Genomic DNA, 17,624 nt, shown 5'->3' on the forward strand with positions numbered 1-17,624 from the left:
TGAGCTAGAATGCCAGGTACCATGTCGGATACAAAAAAGATTCTATATACTCAATAAAAGTTTAGCAACCTCCCATTTTGCCTTTTTCTAAAAGAGGAATGTGAAGGGTATGAGAGAAAGAATAGAGCTACGTATGGAGGTCGCATGGGCCTCCTGGGAACACACTTCAGCAGAAAGTGAGCGGTGGGGACAGGATGTGTGGTGGCACTTACATGCACTCCTTCTCTGTGTCCTTGGAACTGTCCGTGCAATAAAAGAACTTTCCCTTGAAGAGCTGAACGGCGATAACAGCAAAGATGAACATGAAGAGCTTGTAGACAATGAGGATGTTGAAGACGTTCTTCAATGAGGTCACCACGCAGTCAAAGACAGCCTGTGCACAGAAGAGCCCGGGGTGTGAGTCCCGAAAGGGCCTGCGCATTTGCCTAGAGCTGAGCCAGCCCACTGAGAAGGTGCCTCAGGAGACATCGCCTTGCTAAGCAGTGACACTCATGGGATTCAGAGCTGGCTTCCAAGCTGGTCACGACTACAAGGACCCACCACCTGAGAAGGGGACACATGCTCTGAATCTGACAGCGACCCCAGAGCAAGAGAGACGGATGCATCGGGCAATGGAGGAACTCCTTTGAGGAACCCCATTAGGTGTACTCTATCTGGTGGGAAGACAGAAATTTATTGCAGAAAGAGATCTTTGGGTTCATTCAGCCCATTTCAGCCATTAAATAGCTTGTTCTCTGATCGTGCATGTATTTGGTGACATTCTTAGATTTGATTAGTATACTGAATATGTCCTTTTCTCTTTACCTTTCTAAATGGGTTGGAATGAAATAAACTATCATCTTTGTCCATTTTAATGCAAGTTTGCTCCAATTACATTCAACCCTTCACATAAATGTTCTCCAGGTGAAAGCTGGAATAAAGATGTAATAGGTGGTATGGGAAGGGATGGACAGCCACCCTGGGGTGGACATGGAAGACCAGGTGTGTCAACGCAGGATATTCAGTTAAAGGGGCACTGGATTCCTCTTGGGAGAAGCCGCTCTAAGCCCGAAGCCATGAGAAGGAACATGGGACCTCAACACATTTCAAGCCATTTTTAGGTTATTTTCTAGGTTTTTAGGTTTAGCTCACTGGAGAGTCTGGTGCACGGTGGCATCGCATCTCTGCAGTCGCTCTTCGCAGGGCGGGTGAACACTGCTGGTGTAATTAGTTCAACACTGCAGGGACTGTGAGTGACACGCAGCCTGTGGAACCGTCAGAGCCATCCACATCTCCCTCGGTGACCGAGCGGCAGAGAGAGGAGCCAGCTCTTCTTCATTAAACGGAATTAACCAAGGGTGGGGTCGCCCTCCAGTCTGTTAACTAATCGCATCATGCCACCTGTCCCCTCCCCAGGACCCCACATAGGGTGGAAGAGATGAGACACAAGATGGCAGCTACCAAGAGTGGTCAGGGCCCAGGTCTCCCGGCCAAATCTGGTTGGGGTGGGACAGAAGGGAACGAATACCTGTGGGCACTGACCCAGTCCAGGCCCAGTGCTGGGCCCTTCACCAGGTGGAGGGCTGTAACAAGCAGCACGTGAAAGACTGCCCGGCACCGTGGGAGGTGCCTCCTCCTGGCGGGAAGGCAGGGCCAGGGAAAGCAGGCAGTGAGGACACTTCCTGTGGGGCATGAACCTCCTGGGAACCCGTGCAGGTGACCAGGGCCCTGGGCTCTAAGAGGAAGCCATGGCCCTGCCAGGTAGGGGGCTTTCAGAAGTGACTTCCCTGCCGTCCCAGCCTTTGATAAATCCAGCTGGTTTTGCTGCCTCTGCAGAGCCAGAGGGTGGAAAGGGAAACAGTGTGCTGAGGGCAGCATGGGGGAGGCAGAGGGGTTGGTGGGGAATATTCTACAATATGTGAACCTAATGAGGAAGGGGAACTAGGAAGCAGGGCTGGCTGTCATTCACAGGAATTCAGGAGACAACTTTTCTCCCAGGACACTTCCGCTTCCATAATAGCAATGGATGTGTGTGGGGGAGGCAGGTTCAACCTGTAGCAAACAGGACTGGACTGGGGAAGCACACCCCGAGGGCAGGAAGAAGCGGGGAGGGCACCTGTCAGGAGCAGGAGAACCAGATGACCTGCCCGTGCAGGCAAACACAGCTCCTGGCAACAGGAAGACCCTAACTCACCCTAGCTCACTTCCCCGTTTCTTCTCTGCTTCTGCCCCAAATGCCTCTGTTCTTGGGCAAGCAACCGACCTATCTGTGCCTCAGAAACAGGAAGGGCCAGTGCTAGAGTCCGTCCTGCTCCAGAATCTCAAGGAGGGAAACACCCTGGTTACTTGGCCTGACCCAGCGTGGAGACCGCAGACAGCGGCCCCGCTGCTTCCATCTGGGGAGGCTCTGGGACAGTCACACGGTTTTTCCTGAATGACAGGCCACAACCAGAGTGTGTAAACTATCGCCTGAGGCTGAATGCAAGAGGCAAAAGCCCCTTCATAGATTTCCTGGGATGCTGCCAGGTAGATGAAAAGAACCTAAGTCCCCATGTGCGCAACAGGCATATTCCCAGATACAATTCTACAAGAGCAAGCCAACCGTGGCTGCAGAGAGAGGATGGGCAAAGGGGACTTGCTGGGAAGAAACTCAGAAAGCATTACCTTGAGCTTGGGCAGGCGCTTGATGGTCTTCAGAGGCCTCAGCACGCGGAGCACCCGCAGGGACTTGATGGTCTTGATGTCCCGCCCCTTGTTGGTTCTGCAGGGGAAAAGTCCCCGGGGAAGCCCAGGACGGGGAGAAATGAAAGTGACATTCACATTTCTGCATTAACCACGGAGTAAAGGGGGAGAGGTAGGCCAAAGGCCAGGACTTGGGTCCTTCTGGGAGACGCCACAAAACATGCATTGGGAAACTTTTCAAGGCACTCCCCAGTGTGCACACTCTCATATGCACACACACATAAGTATCCTCACATAGAGGCACACACAAGCACACACGCACACACACAGAGGCATCCATGCACACATGTTAATGACCACTTCCTCTCCCTATCAGCCAGTGGAATGTTGCTAAGTAGCTCACTGGCAAAATGAACAAGGAAGAGAACTTGACTAGGGAACATGATGGTCACACACGGTGGATCCCCGCGGTGCCCAGGCTACTGCTTCTGCAGTGGTAGACCCGCCGATGACATTGGTTAAAGGAATTAGTACCCCATGGTTGAGAGCAAGTCTCCTTAGGGGACTTGACCTCGCCCTGTCTTTGGCTCTAGGTTTGTCACCTCAGCAGAGCTTGTCAGCTCAGGGGAGAGCAGGGTGAGGAAGGCTGGTGGGGACCTGACACCCTTGCTGTGCTGGGCTGCCTATTCCAGAGACGGCATGTCATGCAGGCTTCTTGCCAGGACCTTGGCTCACACCCCAGTGATCCGTATGGCTGGCTCTTCCCGCAGTCCCTCCCCATTTGAGATGCTGTGCGCCCAGCACAGACTGCAGAGAGCCCTGCGCTGGGAGAAGGCCCAGACTGCAGTGCCTGCCCACCTCCATCCTCCCCCACAGCCAATGGCCCACCCTCTGCAGCCTCTTGGCAACGTTTGCTCCTTACAGATCATTTCTTTTTAGTTTGAATGAAGTGAATAAATCAACCTGCAATTTCTCTCTCCACCCTGCTCATCCCCTGAGATCTTTGCATTCAATTCAAACAACTGCAGTTTGTAAAACACGCAGACGGTGCGGATGAGACTCTCAGCAGTGAGCTCAGGCTCTGGTTCTTCCCTCGTGTGGGCCCAGGCGACCATCACACCAACTACCTGAGCAATGGGTCCCAGACCATCCGATGGGCCCTTCCTGTCACACCCCCCATAGGGAGGTAAGTCCATCCCAGGTCGGAGACATTTAATGTAATTCAAGAAATGCTGGCTATGCTCAGATTGTAAATTTAAAGACCCTCTTAAACCAGCAACTAAGGCCATGACCTACAAGTCACTTTTAGTCAACCCTAGAGGTGAACACAGATAATCCAAACATGTCACATCGATAAGGTCATTTGCATGCAGGGGCTTTGTATATTTTATAAACTTTTTTACTGTATCAGGGTCATCTATCTACCTATCTAAAAAAGGCAAAGCCAAATCCATATTCAAACCAATCAGAAGGGTCACTTCCCAAGAAGGCTTGGCGACTCCTAATCTGTATTCTCTTGGGTTTCAGTGGAAACTCACCGCTCACGTAAACGCACTGTGCCTTCCTTCACCAGCCACTCTTCCCTCCCAAGCATGCTTTCTCCCGCCTCCCACCCAGGCCCGAGTTCTTTCTTCAAAGAAAACTGAGAATAATATTTACCCCAAAGCGTTTCTATGGAGGATCCGAGCAGAAGGCAGTTTAAAAAAGAGAGAGAAGAGGGGATGGGGAGAAAGAAGATCAGAAACTTCATGGACAAAGGGAACTTTACAAGACAGGAAACTGGAGGCGCACAGGCCTGTGAGGGCCCGCTCACAGCCTCTCAGCCTTGGCACCCGCAGAACCCACAGGCTTTGTGAAAGGCAGGCCAGCACCCACGCGCTCCCCCACCTCCTCCCACTTGCAAAGGCAGAGGGTGCGGCTGCCTCCATCATCGTACTTTATTCCACTGAGCCTAGAGTAACTGAAGTTTTAAATGCGAGCTTTTATTTCCATCTCTTTAGTCATCTTTAGACAAACACTTACTGTTTCCAGTGAATTTATAAGAAACCAGCTGGAGGAATTACACCTGTTCTGGGCCAGAGTTCACCTCTCTCGAAGGTCATTCAAGTCATCCTGCCATATTTATGCTCATGAAGGACTTCATTCAAACAGGGGCCACGTGATCAAGCTAGGGGCACTCTGTCATCTTTAAAAAGCACAGATGAGTGTTTCATTCAAACAGGGGCCACGTGATCAAGCTAGGAGGGGCACTCTGTCATCTTTAAAAAGCACAGATGAGTGACACCATAAAACTGCCTCGAAATATGGGGAAGGCGTGGTCTGTCAGGGTCCCCATGTCACACGAAGGGATGGCTTTTGATAAATTAAATGACCAATTGTCCATCGTGAGCTATTTACTGTACAACTTGGGGAAAAAAATCATCTGAGCTCTACTGGTGAGGCGTAACAACAGCTTGGCACATACCCAGGTTGCAATAGATGTTTCTTTCACACACCAATGTTTCTCTGTCTCTCCCTTCTCCCGCTCTCTAAAATTAATTTTAAAAACATATCAAAAAAAGGGTGAGAGCATAAATGTAAAATATTTGAGATGAAATAAGGAGAGCTAGCTTTTTACATGTTTCTTCCTGGCTAGAGTCTGAGCTAAGCACTTGCAGTGCAACTCTTTATTTGGACGCCCTAATAACCTTAGGGCGTAGGTGTTACTATCCCTGTTTTATAGAGAGATTCGGAGAGGCTGAGTGAGCGCCCGGCCTTGGCAGGGCGAGCTGGGCTGTGGTGCTGGGACCTCTTGCTCTGCACTAGGCCTCTGCACCAGCAGGCTCTGCTCTGGACTCCGTCAAACAGCGCACCGGATTCCAGGGCCGGAACAGATCCCTGAGGTCCTCTTAACTGCGAGGCACCGGCGGCCGGGAGATGGGCCTTGCATAAAATGGCCCGGAGAGTGAGCTGCAGTACCTCATGACCTGGCCTGCTGCTATGAGGCAGTGCCTAGAATTCAGGCTTTGGTTCTTAGTTGCTGGTTGCAGTGAAGATAATTTCTCTTAAAATTTTTTTTTAATGTGCCATAAACCTATGTTATACCACCATATACCACAAAAACTTCTAAATACCATTTTACTCAGTAAATGGTCCCGTATTCAAAATTATATTAATTTCACTGCAAATGACAAATGGATACTAATTTGGGAAGTAAACCCAAGGCCCCCTAAACCTTAAATCCATTATGGGATAATCTCCAAATGTTAAGCGGGCAGAGATAATACCTTCCCCTAAATGGCAACAGCATCTTCTCACCCAGGATACCAGGTTGGTCAGTCAAGTATCCCTTTATGCGTTCATATAACAGCATTGGTGGAGTACTTGACATATGTCAGCGACTCTTTCTAGGTGCTGGATACACAGCTGTGAACAAAACAAACGAGATCCCTCCCCTCTTGAAACACCCAGTCTAGCAGGGAAGACAGGCCTCAAGTCAACAAATCTAAGTGAAACTGTACGCTCAATGCTACGGAAAACCGGAATCATTTGATTGAAAAGTTTACGAAAACAACAACATAGGACATAGGTCACCCTCCCCACTGCCCCAGCTGCATTCGTCTTGAGCAAAAGCTACGGGAGAACCTTCCCTATCCCCAAAATGAGAGAACAGAGTGGGATCAATGGCCGGGCAGGTGGTCAGGGGTCCCACACTCCAGGCGCTCACTCTTGCTTGACCAGGTCCTTAACCCCAAGACCTTTATATCCAGAAGCATCTGAGCAGGTCCTCGGAGGTTCATACTGACACCCATCTTAGGAAGAAAGGCTCAAGCATTCTCGCTCCTCCCACACAGCTGGGTAAGGACAGAATTTTCTCTCTACAATAAATTACGCCCTAGAATCCCAATATAATATCATACTATGGAACCAAGGGGATCTCTGACCACCCTAGGGGGTGTCCCTTGTTTTAGAAAACGGGGCGCCATGATGGTACGCTCCGATCCTAGGGGTGGAGTGTAGCTGTCCATGTACTGTGAGGAATGGGGCTCTGTGCCCCACTCTTGACTCCCACAGATTTGAGTCAGGGAGGGTAATCAGACATGGGTCAAAAGTAAACCATTTCCCAACAGGCCTCACAGTGCAGAGGAGCCGCTGAAAAGCTCTGATTTTGAGTGGCTGCAGAAAGGCTCGCTTGCATTCTCAGTTGTGTTAACATATGTTCAGCGCTGGTTTGAAAATTGCCATTTGAAGTGAAAGGAATGCTGGGTAACAAAGCCAGAGAGTCAGGCATAGCCTCAACAACTTAGCCCCCGTTCATTGAAACAGACCCTTATTTACACATGGGCTAGGGCCTAGCCGCTAGGCCAAAGGACCTTTCCCAAACCCACGCATGTAAGAATTATCCAAGCTGATGTCCAAGTCAGCAAGACCGCACAGGAGAGGTCTTATCAAACTAGCAACACAAACTCTTCCAGCACTTTAATTCATGTGCTTTTTTAATACATCATTTAAATATAACCATCCCATAATCCTTTGCTAGTTGTTGCTATTAAATATATAATCAGATTTATTATTGTTTTTTTACACTGCCTAGCTAATGAGTGAAATTTTACCAGGTTTAAAAATGGACTCTAATGTTAAAGTCTGAGGATAATTTCACAGGCTAGGATACCCTGGTCCCACTTTAATTGGGACTTAATTGGGCCACACGATCTTCCATTTACTTCCCACTTACTTGGTAAGCTCCCGGCAGCTCTCCAGAAAATAACGCCATGTTTCTCTTATGTCTCATCAGTAAAAGATGAGACTTTTCTAGCTCAGTTGCCAAGTGGCCCTCCAGATCCTTCACGCGTAATCACTCATCACTCACTGCAATCTTGCCCTTCAGCTTCCAGTCCCCTGTCCTCGAAGAACATGCTCTCAAGTGGATTTCTGCTAGAACCCAACTCTCCTTGCACGGGGACAGAGTGGGGGTGTTGCGTCTTGGAGAGCCTTCCCTCCTTAGGTGGCATGGCCTTCCGTCCCCCCCACAAACCCAGGACAGAACAGCAGGGGGTCTGAGGGCATGTCTTGCATTAGGAATAGACAGGTTTGCTGAAAGGAAGGCGAGGGCAGGGGCCGTGCTGGAAGGAGCCCTGAGCCTTGCTAAAAAGTGTCTGGGCTATTATTTGGTAGGCAAAATAACTACCATTTATTACACATTTTCTAAATCCTCGGCACTATATTGAACACTGAATGCATTTCACCTTATTTAATTCTCACAAGATCAAAAAACAGTTATTTTTAATTTCCACGTGCAGATGAGCAAGTGGATGTCCAGAGAGTGAAGGCAGCTAACCGTGAAGAGGGCTGAGATTCAGACCTAAGGTTACCTGACTCTCAAGCCTATATTTTTATTTCTGATGTCACAATGCCTTTCCACGCGGAAACCACTGGAGGCTTTTAGCCAAAGAAGGAAACAGACAAGGAACCAGCGGTTCCCGAGCTCAAACATTGAGCTGTCTGCTCTAGCATCCTTCATCAGACCGGGGCCGATGAGGGCTCATGGAAGAACCAGGTACAGACAGAAAAGCAAGATGGACAAGGTCAGAGATGCCTTCTCCATCAGGCACACAGGCCTTGTCCATCTCCAGGCAGAGACAGAAGCAGCTGGAGGCCGAGGACAGAGCCACACCAAGCCACTGCTTGGAGCTGACAGGGGTAATGGCTTGGAACTAACTAGAATATCTGAGACAGAGGGGAGCGACATGTTGTGGAGAAAGCCCTGAACTTGAAATAAAATTAAAAAACCAATTGTTTAAGAACTGGCTTTGCTATGCACAAGTCAAATAGTCGAACCTCAGGCGATCCATTTCTCAAGTGTAAAGTAGGCCTGTCTGGGACAAATGACATACAGAGGTGAAAGCGCTCTAAACTCCAAGCCCCATGGAAACGAGGAGGCAGCTCTTGCCTCTGCACTGGCAGCGCTCGTCTCTGGAGAGGGAGCTCCAAGGCCAGCACTTTGACCTCGTCACTGCTTAGCTGTGGCCAAGTGGGAGGGTCCCTCTTCTTCCTGACCCATCCCTCAGCATTTCGCGGTCACCCATGAGCTCTACATCCTCTGCTTCTTTCTTTGCTCTGGGACCAGAGCCTGGCTCTATGCTAATTGGTTAGTGCAGAATTCTTTCCTTCTTGCACGTGGACCTCGACAAGCTCCCTGAACACACTCATGTTGGCCTTTGCACATTTCTCCTTGGCAAACACAGCACCATACTCTCACTGGAAGGCACTTTAGTCCAAGCTCGGAGCCGCGGCAGGAGACAGCAGAGCGGCAGACCGTCTCCTAGCAATTTTGTTATTCAATCTGGTCAATCTAGTGACCTGATGTCTTGGTTCTTAGTCTTCACATTCTAAATACCCCAAACCTTCTCATCGGCTGATCTTTCTAAGAAGGTCTAGGTACTGGCTGAAGTTCAGCCAGATACACCCCCTCACACATACCAGCTGGAGACTAATTCATAATGCTAGGCTGTGCCTCTGCCAGTGTGGATTAAGCAGATGGCTGGCGGGTCACATGATCGGAGCTGACACTTCCCCTCATGACCTCCTCTGACCTGAATTATTCTAAAACTACTTTCAAATGTGAGGACAGTGTGAGTGGTTTTTCCTAATCCCGCAGGACCTGGCTCTCCCATGGCTGGGAAGGTTCTGTGCAGGGGGCTAACATCTGGGTCTCGGTATCCATATTGTTGGTTACCACATGGATGGGGCCATGCTCTCTGATGGGTCCATTTTGTTCTGCTTGGTTCTGGGTCTCTCGGAACAACATCTTTCTATCTGTTCACTGCTAAGGTGCCATTTCCGACCAACCGTCTCCCAAATCTGGGCTTGTTAATCAAGAGAAAATGCTTGGGCATTCACACCCATGGCCTCCATATGATGACGGTCTCCAAGCCCACTTCCCAGAGGGTCCTCCAACAGCACATGTCACAGAGGACACATGCATACTGGGACTCAATGCCAAGAGCAGGTAGACTGGGAACTTCTCTCTCTCTATCAGGCACTCGCTCTATGTGGCTCTCACTTTGTCCCTCCCTCCACCCTCCCAAGGCAGCCAGAGTATAATATAGCCCTGGGCATCCCAAGAGTCCATGGGCATTAATCATCTGTAGTGTCCCTGCCTGGCGCAAAGTCAGGTAAAGTCTCTCTCGAGGGGACTCTTCAAGTTGGAGTCTCGCGGAACAGCATCTTTCTCTCCGCTCACTGCTGGAAATTTCCAATTCCAGCTCAGCCGGCAGCCTAAGTCCAGTTAATGGGCTACCTGACGGCTAAATTTAATTTTAATCCTTCATTTGCTTCCCCAGAACAATGGAGCTGGACGACCTGTCTCGCTCAGTGGTAAATGGGTCCTCTTTGCATGAAGCAGAACTCTGTCCACTCTTTTGTCCCCTCTACAAGATTAATGTGTACTCAGAGCTTCCTTTGGGAGACCCCCGCGCTTTCAGTTCTTTCTTGGGGTGCTGCCAAGAAAGAAGCCAAAAAGGCAAAGCTTGAGGTTTGAGGGGGACTGCCTTGGATGCAGCCAGGTGTCAGGTGAGCTGATGGTTCTAATGTCCCTATGCTCTGCTGACCGTGAGCACAGACTCGCATTTCAGTTCTAAATGGTTATTCCTTTCCTAGGTGCCCCCCTTCACGCCTTCCCAAACACAAGCTCCCAAAGCTACACCAGCACCCGAGTACCAGATCCTGGGGCTCCTCGAGGATCTCCCCTTCCAAATCTAAAATCGCCTGAGCCTGTGTAAGTCATTGAACAAAGTCAGAACCAGCTCTGCCGCTGCGGCGAGCTCTGCGTGCCTTCCACAGACCTTATCCATCTTCGGGCCCTGTGTCGGTGTCAGGAGAGTGACATACTTCAGTGAGAAGAATGTAATAAAAGCCAGTGTGGGAACTCCGGATCCTGCTGGCATCAAGAGGCAGACTGACTCATGCTCCTTCCCGGCCCAGGACTGAGGAAGGAAAGGCCAGATGCGGCTGTGATCCAGCTCCCCTGCGTGGCAGGGAGTCCTGACCTCCCCTCGCGCCCTGCGACGATGGCACACAGCAACGGGAAGCTCTGGCACCAGCTGCCACAGAGCCTGCGTGAGACTGACTGATGCCCAGGCTCAAGTTGGGGGAGGGGGAGGTGGGAGCAGAATCGCTACTTTTCTTTTAAACTATTTGCCTTGACAAGCCATTATAAGCGGTGAGTTTACGATTTAGCATCCAGTGCAGGACAGCGCACCTGGCAATCTGACTTGAGCTAGGCAAGCAGCGTGTAGAGCAACGGGAATGAAGAGTGAGGGCCTGGGGTGGAGTGTAGGGTCACACACAGGGTCCTGTCCTCTCCTGTGTCCCCTCCTGAGGCGCTGTCCCCGCCCCCTGCCTGTCCAAAGCCTTTCACCGAACACTGAGGACCCGACACCCGAGGGCCAGGCAGCACCGCATCTCCGTGCAGGAGCCCAGAAGGCTCACAAACTCAACCTGGCACAGTGGCCACATGACTTCCCTACCAGCAGCTGAGTCTGGAGGTGGGGGTGCCTCAGGGAGAGATGAAAGGTCCCAGCTGAGGAAATCTCCCAGAACTGCCTCTTTGTTCCAGAGAATCGAGCAATGAAAGGGTCCAGCAGCCATGCCGGGCTCCCTCCCTGAGCCCATGGAGGCACTGCCCACACAGGTGAGCCCCTGCCCACGTTTAATTATCTCCAGGAAAGGAGCACCAGGCCTTGGACAGCTCCCTAGTGACTCTCCCCGCTCCTCCTGAGAGAATCGAGCAATGAAAGGGTCCAGCAGCCATGCCCTGCTCCCTCTCTGAGCCTATGGAGGCACCGCCCACACAGGTGAGCCCCTGCCCACGTTTAATTATCTCCAGGAAAGGAGCACCAGGCCTCGGACCGCTCCCTAGTGACTTTCCCCGCTCCTCCTCCACCAGCCCTGGCACTCAGGGCACTCAGGGGCTCTGCAGGGCCCCAGGGCAGCATTCCGGGCACCACTCTGCAAGAACCATTTCTCAGGCTGTCCCTGGAGATGGCCTCCCCTGGGCCAGGGTCTCAGGAGGGAGGGAGGGAGGGAAGGTAATCCAACAGGAGAGAGAGTTACTTACGCCAAAGCAAAGGCCACCAGCGCACCAACCACCACCACGAAGTCCAGAATGTTCCACAGGTCTCGGAAGTAGGACCCATCCTGCAGAATCAAGCCCTGGTCGATCATCTGCAGAAGAAGTGAACAGCCGCTGATGAGGCGGAGGGGCAGGCAATGTGTGCCCTGAGCTCTGGGCTCCCCAGGCAATGCCTCCACTGCCATCGCCCCTACAGCCAACCCCACATGGGGCCTGAAGAGCAGAGGACTGGCTCTCTTCATGTAACTGAAGCCCGAGGTCCCATCTCATAGCCACCAGGGCTCAACTAGGCCCCTCAGCTGGCACAGAGCCCTGACACGTCCCTCCTTTCCTTATGGCTCACCCACCGGGCACTGCCACACATACACACAGATGGGAAAAACCCCAGATGGGTGAGGCTGGGAACGAGAGAAATGTGGGTGTCAGGGTGATGGGGAACAGACCAGAGGCAGTGAGTGCAGCTGGGACTAAACAGAATCCAGGAAAACTCGACCCTACCTAACCCTTTGCCTTGGCACATACCCAGGCTCAAGCCAGTGAGCGCTGGGTAGGCGACTGCTGTCCCCAGTGTCTGCACTCCCATTGCCTCCCGGGAGTGGGCCTGGCTCCCCCTCTGGCCACACCCACAGGGCTGCCCCAGCCTGAACAGCCCTCCTCAGTCACATCCTGCCAGGAGGGGCTTCATCAGGATCCTGAGGCCGGAGGAGGGGTTTGCAGAGACCAGTACTGAGGTTCTGTCACTGGCCAGTAGGTGACAGCATAGGGGAAGGTCACTAAGCTAGAGGAGCAAACAGGTGACCTATCCCAACCCCACCAGGTTTCCTCTAGAGCAGTAGTTCTCAACCTTCTGGCCCTTTAAATACAGTTCCTCATATTGTGACCCAACCATAAAATTGTTTTTGTTGCTACTTCATAACTGTAATGTTGCTACTGTTCTGAATCGTAATGTAAATATCTGATATGCAGGATGGTCTTAGGTGACCCCTGTGAAAGGGTTGTTTGACCGCCAAAGGGGTCGCGACCCACAGGTTGAGAACCGCTGCTCTAGAGGCTCTTACCTTTATAACCATCTCAAAGGTGAACACGCCAGTGAAAACATAGTCAAAATACCGCAGGACCTGGAAGACACATACCGTGCAGGGGAGGAGGTTATGCGTGGTCACGGAGACATCCCTGCCCGCCCACCCAACGCCCACTCATTTCCACCACAGAACAGAAGCTTGGAATTGCAACCACTAGCTGGGTGCAGAGAAAAGAGGAGCCATGGGTCCGGTTGGAGCCACATGACATGGGGGCCAGTCCTAGGCCCTTCCCTCCCCGTGGCCAGAACTTATCTTCTTGGGTCTCAACTGCCCCACAAACCTTCACCCCAGTTCTGGCTCAGGATCTGAAATCCTTGTCAGTTCCCATCCTCCCTGCCTCCCTCCTACCTCCTGACATACACCCTTGGAACCCCAGTCTGTGCTCCTTAACTTCACCCCCATGTCCTATGCCAGACTCCACATCCAAGCCCACAGGTGGCTGCAGAGACCCCTTCATAGCCCTGTGGGCTCCAGCGGGCCTCACTCCTTCCTCATTCCCCAGGAACCTTCCTCAGGCCACCTCTGATGCTGGGATGGGGCAGGTACCAGGGCTCTGGGGAGGTTGGCGAAGGGCCCAGTGCACCCACTCTGTTGCGCTCCGAGTTGGTCAGGACCGGGTCCTCGGCCGCCAGGGCGATGCTGCTGGCCGCGATCACCAGGAGAATGCACATCTCAAAGTAGCGCAAGTTCACGATGTAGTGACAGGCCCTGCGGATCCTGCGGGTGGATGAGCCTTGAGCCACCGCCTCCCTCCGTCCCCATCGTGCCTCCCCACCCCCGCACACAGGCACAATGGCCTCTTCCAGACAGCCAGGCCCTGGCCAGAGGAAGCCTTGGGAAGAGCAATTTAATTTCTCAGGCACCACCCTTGATTTAAAGCCCCAGAGGGGGAAGGTAATCAGATTGGCTGGAGGCTGCTGTACACAAGCCAAGACGCATTATCTGCAAGCACATCTGAGCTGTGGGGCGCAGCCAGCATCAGAAGACACACACTCGGGGTGCCCTCCACTGTATCTCAATGTATAGAAACTGGGGCAGAGCAAGCAGATCAGAAGAACCAAGGAACATAAAAATAGACCTTGATTCTAAGCTTCCTGATGAAAGCAGCAACAGGTTTTCATGAGTTCCAGGCATTCTGATTACAGAGACTATATCCCATGGACTGCATTCTGGCCCCGGGTGGCCTGACAGTCCTTAGCCCCGGTTCCTGTCTTCCCTGACCCTTGCTGGGATGCTGCCCACGTGGCCCCGGGAAGCCTGCTTGTCTTGTCTTCCTAGCCTCAGAAGCTGGCCTACAGGTATACCTTGCTCAGGTAAAGGGCAGAAGAAAGCTTGCCTTTCAAAATCCCATTTTTCCCGAGTCCAACCTTCCAGACTTTTCTCTGCCAACCCCACCTCATGCCCCTAAACACACCCACTTCAAAATCCACAGGGATTCGGGATTAAGCAGTGGGATCAATACTCGTAACTGCCAATGGATGACCCAATCATTACAGGCACCATCGTCTCAGCTATGGGCCATTTGGTAACACATCCCAAGTAGACTTCCTCCTCCCTACCCTCCACTGACCGAAGAAAAGGTGAGTGTCCTTTCCTCATGACATTTGCCATGCTTTCCTGTCTTAAATTACTCTCTAGACCAGTGATGGCGAACCTATGACACGCATGTCAGAGGTGACACGCGAACTCATTTTTTTGGTTGATTTTTCTTTGTTGAATCGCATTTAAATATATAAAATAAATATCAAAAATATAAATCTTTGTTTTACTATGGTTGCAAATATCAAAAAATTTCTATATGTGACACGGCACCAGAGTTAAGTTAGGGTTTTTCAAAATGCTGACACGCCATCACTGCGCTAGTACCATACTGTTTTTTATTGCTGTAGCTTTGTCACACACAAAGTGTGGTACCTCCAGCTTCGATATTTCTCAGGATTGGTTTGGCTATTTGGGGTCTTTTGGGGTTCCATACAAATACAACGATTGTTTTTTTTTTTCTATTTGGTGAAGAATGCCATTGGTATTTTGATGAACATGTGGATGTCTTCAGAAACCTTGTCACATGTGAGAATGGAGCCCTTGGTGATCCACCAGGGATGGGATGGAGGGGCTGGGAAGGGGCCCTGGGAAGGTGCTGAGGGAGGTGCCCTGCACATATGCAGTGTTTGTTAGTTACACAGAGTCCAGCTCTTGCTCTCCTCCTAGCTTTACCCTAATTTTATGTGGTATAGCCTTTGCCATATAAATCATTCATTCTTACCACATTTCCCTGGGTAACGGAAGGTTGGTTTATGTCAGGGGCCCTCAAACTACGGCCCGCATACCACATGCGAATACAAATATTGTATTTGTTCCCGTTTTGTTTTTTTACTTCAAAATAAGATATGTGCAGTGTGCATAGGAATTTGTTCATAGTTTTTTTTAAAACTATAGTCCGGCCCTCCAACGGTCTGAGGGACAGTGAACTGGCCCCCTGTTTAAAAAGTTTGAGGACCCCTGGTTTATGTTGTAAAGTTTACAAAGTTTATTTATCTAAAATCTGGATTCTTTGTATTTATTCACTTATTGAATTTTCACATCAATAGCTACTGAATGGCATGCATTATTGTTTCCATTATACAGATGGGAAAAGTGAAGTTGAGGGAAGTCAAGTATCTATCTTCAGGTCCTACAGCCAATATGGTTTCCGGTCTAAAATCCTATATCCTTTCAATGAAATCACACTGCAATGGAAGATTTTTAGAAACCATTCCTCTGTTTGTAGCTGCCTTCCTGGCTGTGCTTTTTCCAGTCATGATTAATGCAGAGATGAGAATGCAATATTCATGCGAATATGGGTGCAAGACTACATTCAGGATAGAGAGGATGAAGGGATCAGGACTGAGTGGAGCTCTTGGGACCACTACTCCCTGTTTTATACTCGAGTCACAGTGGGGTTAGGGGCAGAGAGGTCAAGGCTACCAAGTAGGCCAAGGGGGTCCTGTCAACCTCCCCCACCAATCCCTTCAGTGGGTGACTCTACCCTGGAACCTTATGTGAGCATCAAAGCTCTGAGGGTCCGCCCCTTCTGGGACCTTCTATGAAATAAGTCATCCAAACTATCCAAAAGCCCTCTGATAACATGCTCTTACCTATCACCAAGGCCAGGGACTGGAGCCAGAATGGGAACAAAGAGAGGGTCCAACTTTCTTACTAATTCTCATAGAAGAGGGGCCTACATACTTATTTATTGGAGCATAAAATTAAACAGACCCCAAAAGAGGTTGGGAGTCTGAGATCCTGAGACATGAACCGGATGAGCCCAGGAGTCCTGGGCCTGGGAGATGTCACCTGCCCAAGCAGCACTGGCACTGTCAGTGTAGAGAAGGTGAAGGGATAGAGACGTAACAGGGTAAGCAGGAGACGTAACAGGGTAAACAAGAAATGCCAGACTGTCCTATTAAGAGAGGAAATGGTGGAGCAAGTCAGGGAGGGAGAAAAGCAAGGGTAGAATCCTGTGGTCATAATTCAGTGACCATGGGATTAGGTCTGGAATGGGGGTGGGGTTAGGGCAGGAAATGGAGGAGTTAGGACAGGCCGGGGATGGGTCAGGGCAGAGATAGGGTGCCGGTTTAGTGCTTTCTTGCCCTGTTTCCCTTGAAGGGCTCCCAGAGAACTGGAGAGAAAGTGACTAAAACCTTGGAGGAGAAAAACAGTAGATAAGAGTAATAGATTCATAAAATGTTAGTACAGAGACCTCAGAATCACCAGTGGTCTCACTTCATAGGTGACAAACAGGCCTGAAGTAGGACAGAGGCATTCTGGAGGCCATGCACTAGGCTGAGCCAGGCCACCAAGCCCTCCTGCCACCTCTGCCCCATCCGAGGCCCCCTATTTGTCCAGGTGGCAGAGCACCTTGGAAGTCCCAGAAACGCCCATCAAATGTTGATACAAGTCAAAGAGCTGAATCTAAATCTGGGTCCAGACTCATGTGTGATCTTTCCAAAGACTCTAGGGTGGTCACAGGGCTTAAGGACATTTTATGGCCTAAAGTTAAGATTGAGAAAATTCTAACTTATTTTTCCTGCACGTCGGGTGAAAACTGTCCTGTTTTTCACTTATTGAAGAATGATTTTATCCTGCTGGTGGGGTTTTCCACGCAGCTTTCCTGGGGTGACTCTGGAGCCACGACTCCCCCCAACAACTCCCCCCAGACCAGGTGGCAGGGGTGACGGGGACAGGACTGTGTCCTCACTGTGCACCACGGTCGAGTCCACCAGGGGGTCCACGTCAGGGATGGCGACAGTGACGCTGGTGCTCTCGGTGGCAGCCTTGTCCGTGTTGGCCGTGACGCAGGAGAGGTCGGGCTCGCTCTGGCTGACCCGGCCCACGTTCAGCTGCACGTCCCCCAGCAGGGCTTGCTCACTGCTGCCCTCAGGCTCCTGCTCCGTCAGCGCCTTCCCCACTTCCGGTTCTGTGTTTGGCGGGACGAGGGGGGTGTCAGCCTCATCGAGGGCTCCTGCCAGCCCAGAGCCTCGGGGCACCATCAGACTGTTGGTCCTGTCAAGACAGAGGAGGACACAGTTGGGGCTCAGATCTGAAGATGCTGTTTCAAAGCGGGGAGAGGTGAGGGGAGCCCGAGGAGCCCTGCTGGGGACCCTGGGGCCTCTGCTGCCTCCCACCCCGACGGGCAGAAAGGAGCTAAGACCCAGGGGCCCTGCCTCTACCTCATTTCCATCCACCCTCCCATGACCCACTCCTGATGGGAGGTACCCTGGAACAGAGGC

At 51.2% G+C, this 17,624-nt stretch overlaps 1 protein-coding gene across 1 annotated transcript in view; it reads right to left on the minus strand.

Annotated features, from left to right (window-relative positions):
* Positions 1 to 17,624, minus strand: part of CACNA1E (calcium channel, voltage-dependent, R type, alpha 1E subunit) — a 340,306-nt gene that overhangs the window by 47,045 nt on the left and 275,637 nt on the right. Inside the window, exons 22-28 of the mRNA XM_005880270.2 lie at positions 17,093 to 17,397; positions 13,443 to 13,672; positions 12,832 to 12,891; positions 11,759 to 11,865; positions 4,321 to 4,332; positions 2,644 to 2,740; positions 213 to 373 (exon numbers count right to left, since the gene is read on the minus strand). Coding sequence (XP_005880332.1) covers positions 213 to 373; positions 2,644 to 2,740; positions 4,321 to 4,332; positions 11,759 to 11,865; positions 12,832 to 12,891; positions 13,443 to 13,672; positions 17,093 to 17,397 — 972 coding nt within the window. The remainder of the gene's footprint in view (positions 1 to 212; positions 374 to 2,643; positions 2,741 to 4,320; positions 4,333 to 11,758; positions 11,866 to 12,831; positions 12,892 to 13,442; positions 13,673 to 17,092; positions 17,398 to 17,624) is intronic.

The sequence above is a fragment of the Myotis brandtii genome, unplaced genomic scaffold (assembly GCF_000412655.1).
Source record: "Myotis brandtii unplaced genomic scaffold, ASM41265v1 scaffold630, whole genome shotgun sequence".
Taxonomy (NCBI): domain Eukaryota; kingdom Metazoa; phylum Chordata; class Mammalia; order Chiroptera; family Vespertilionidae; genus Myotis; species Myotis brandtii.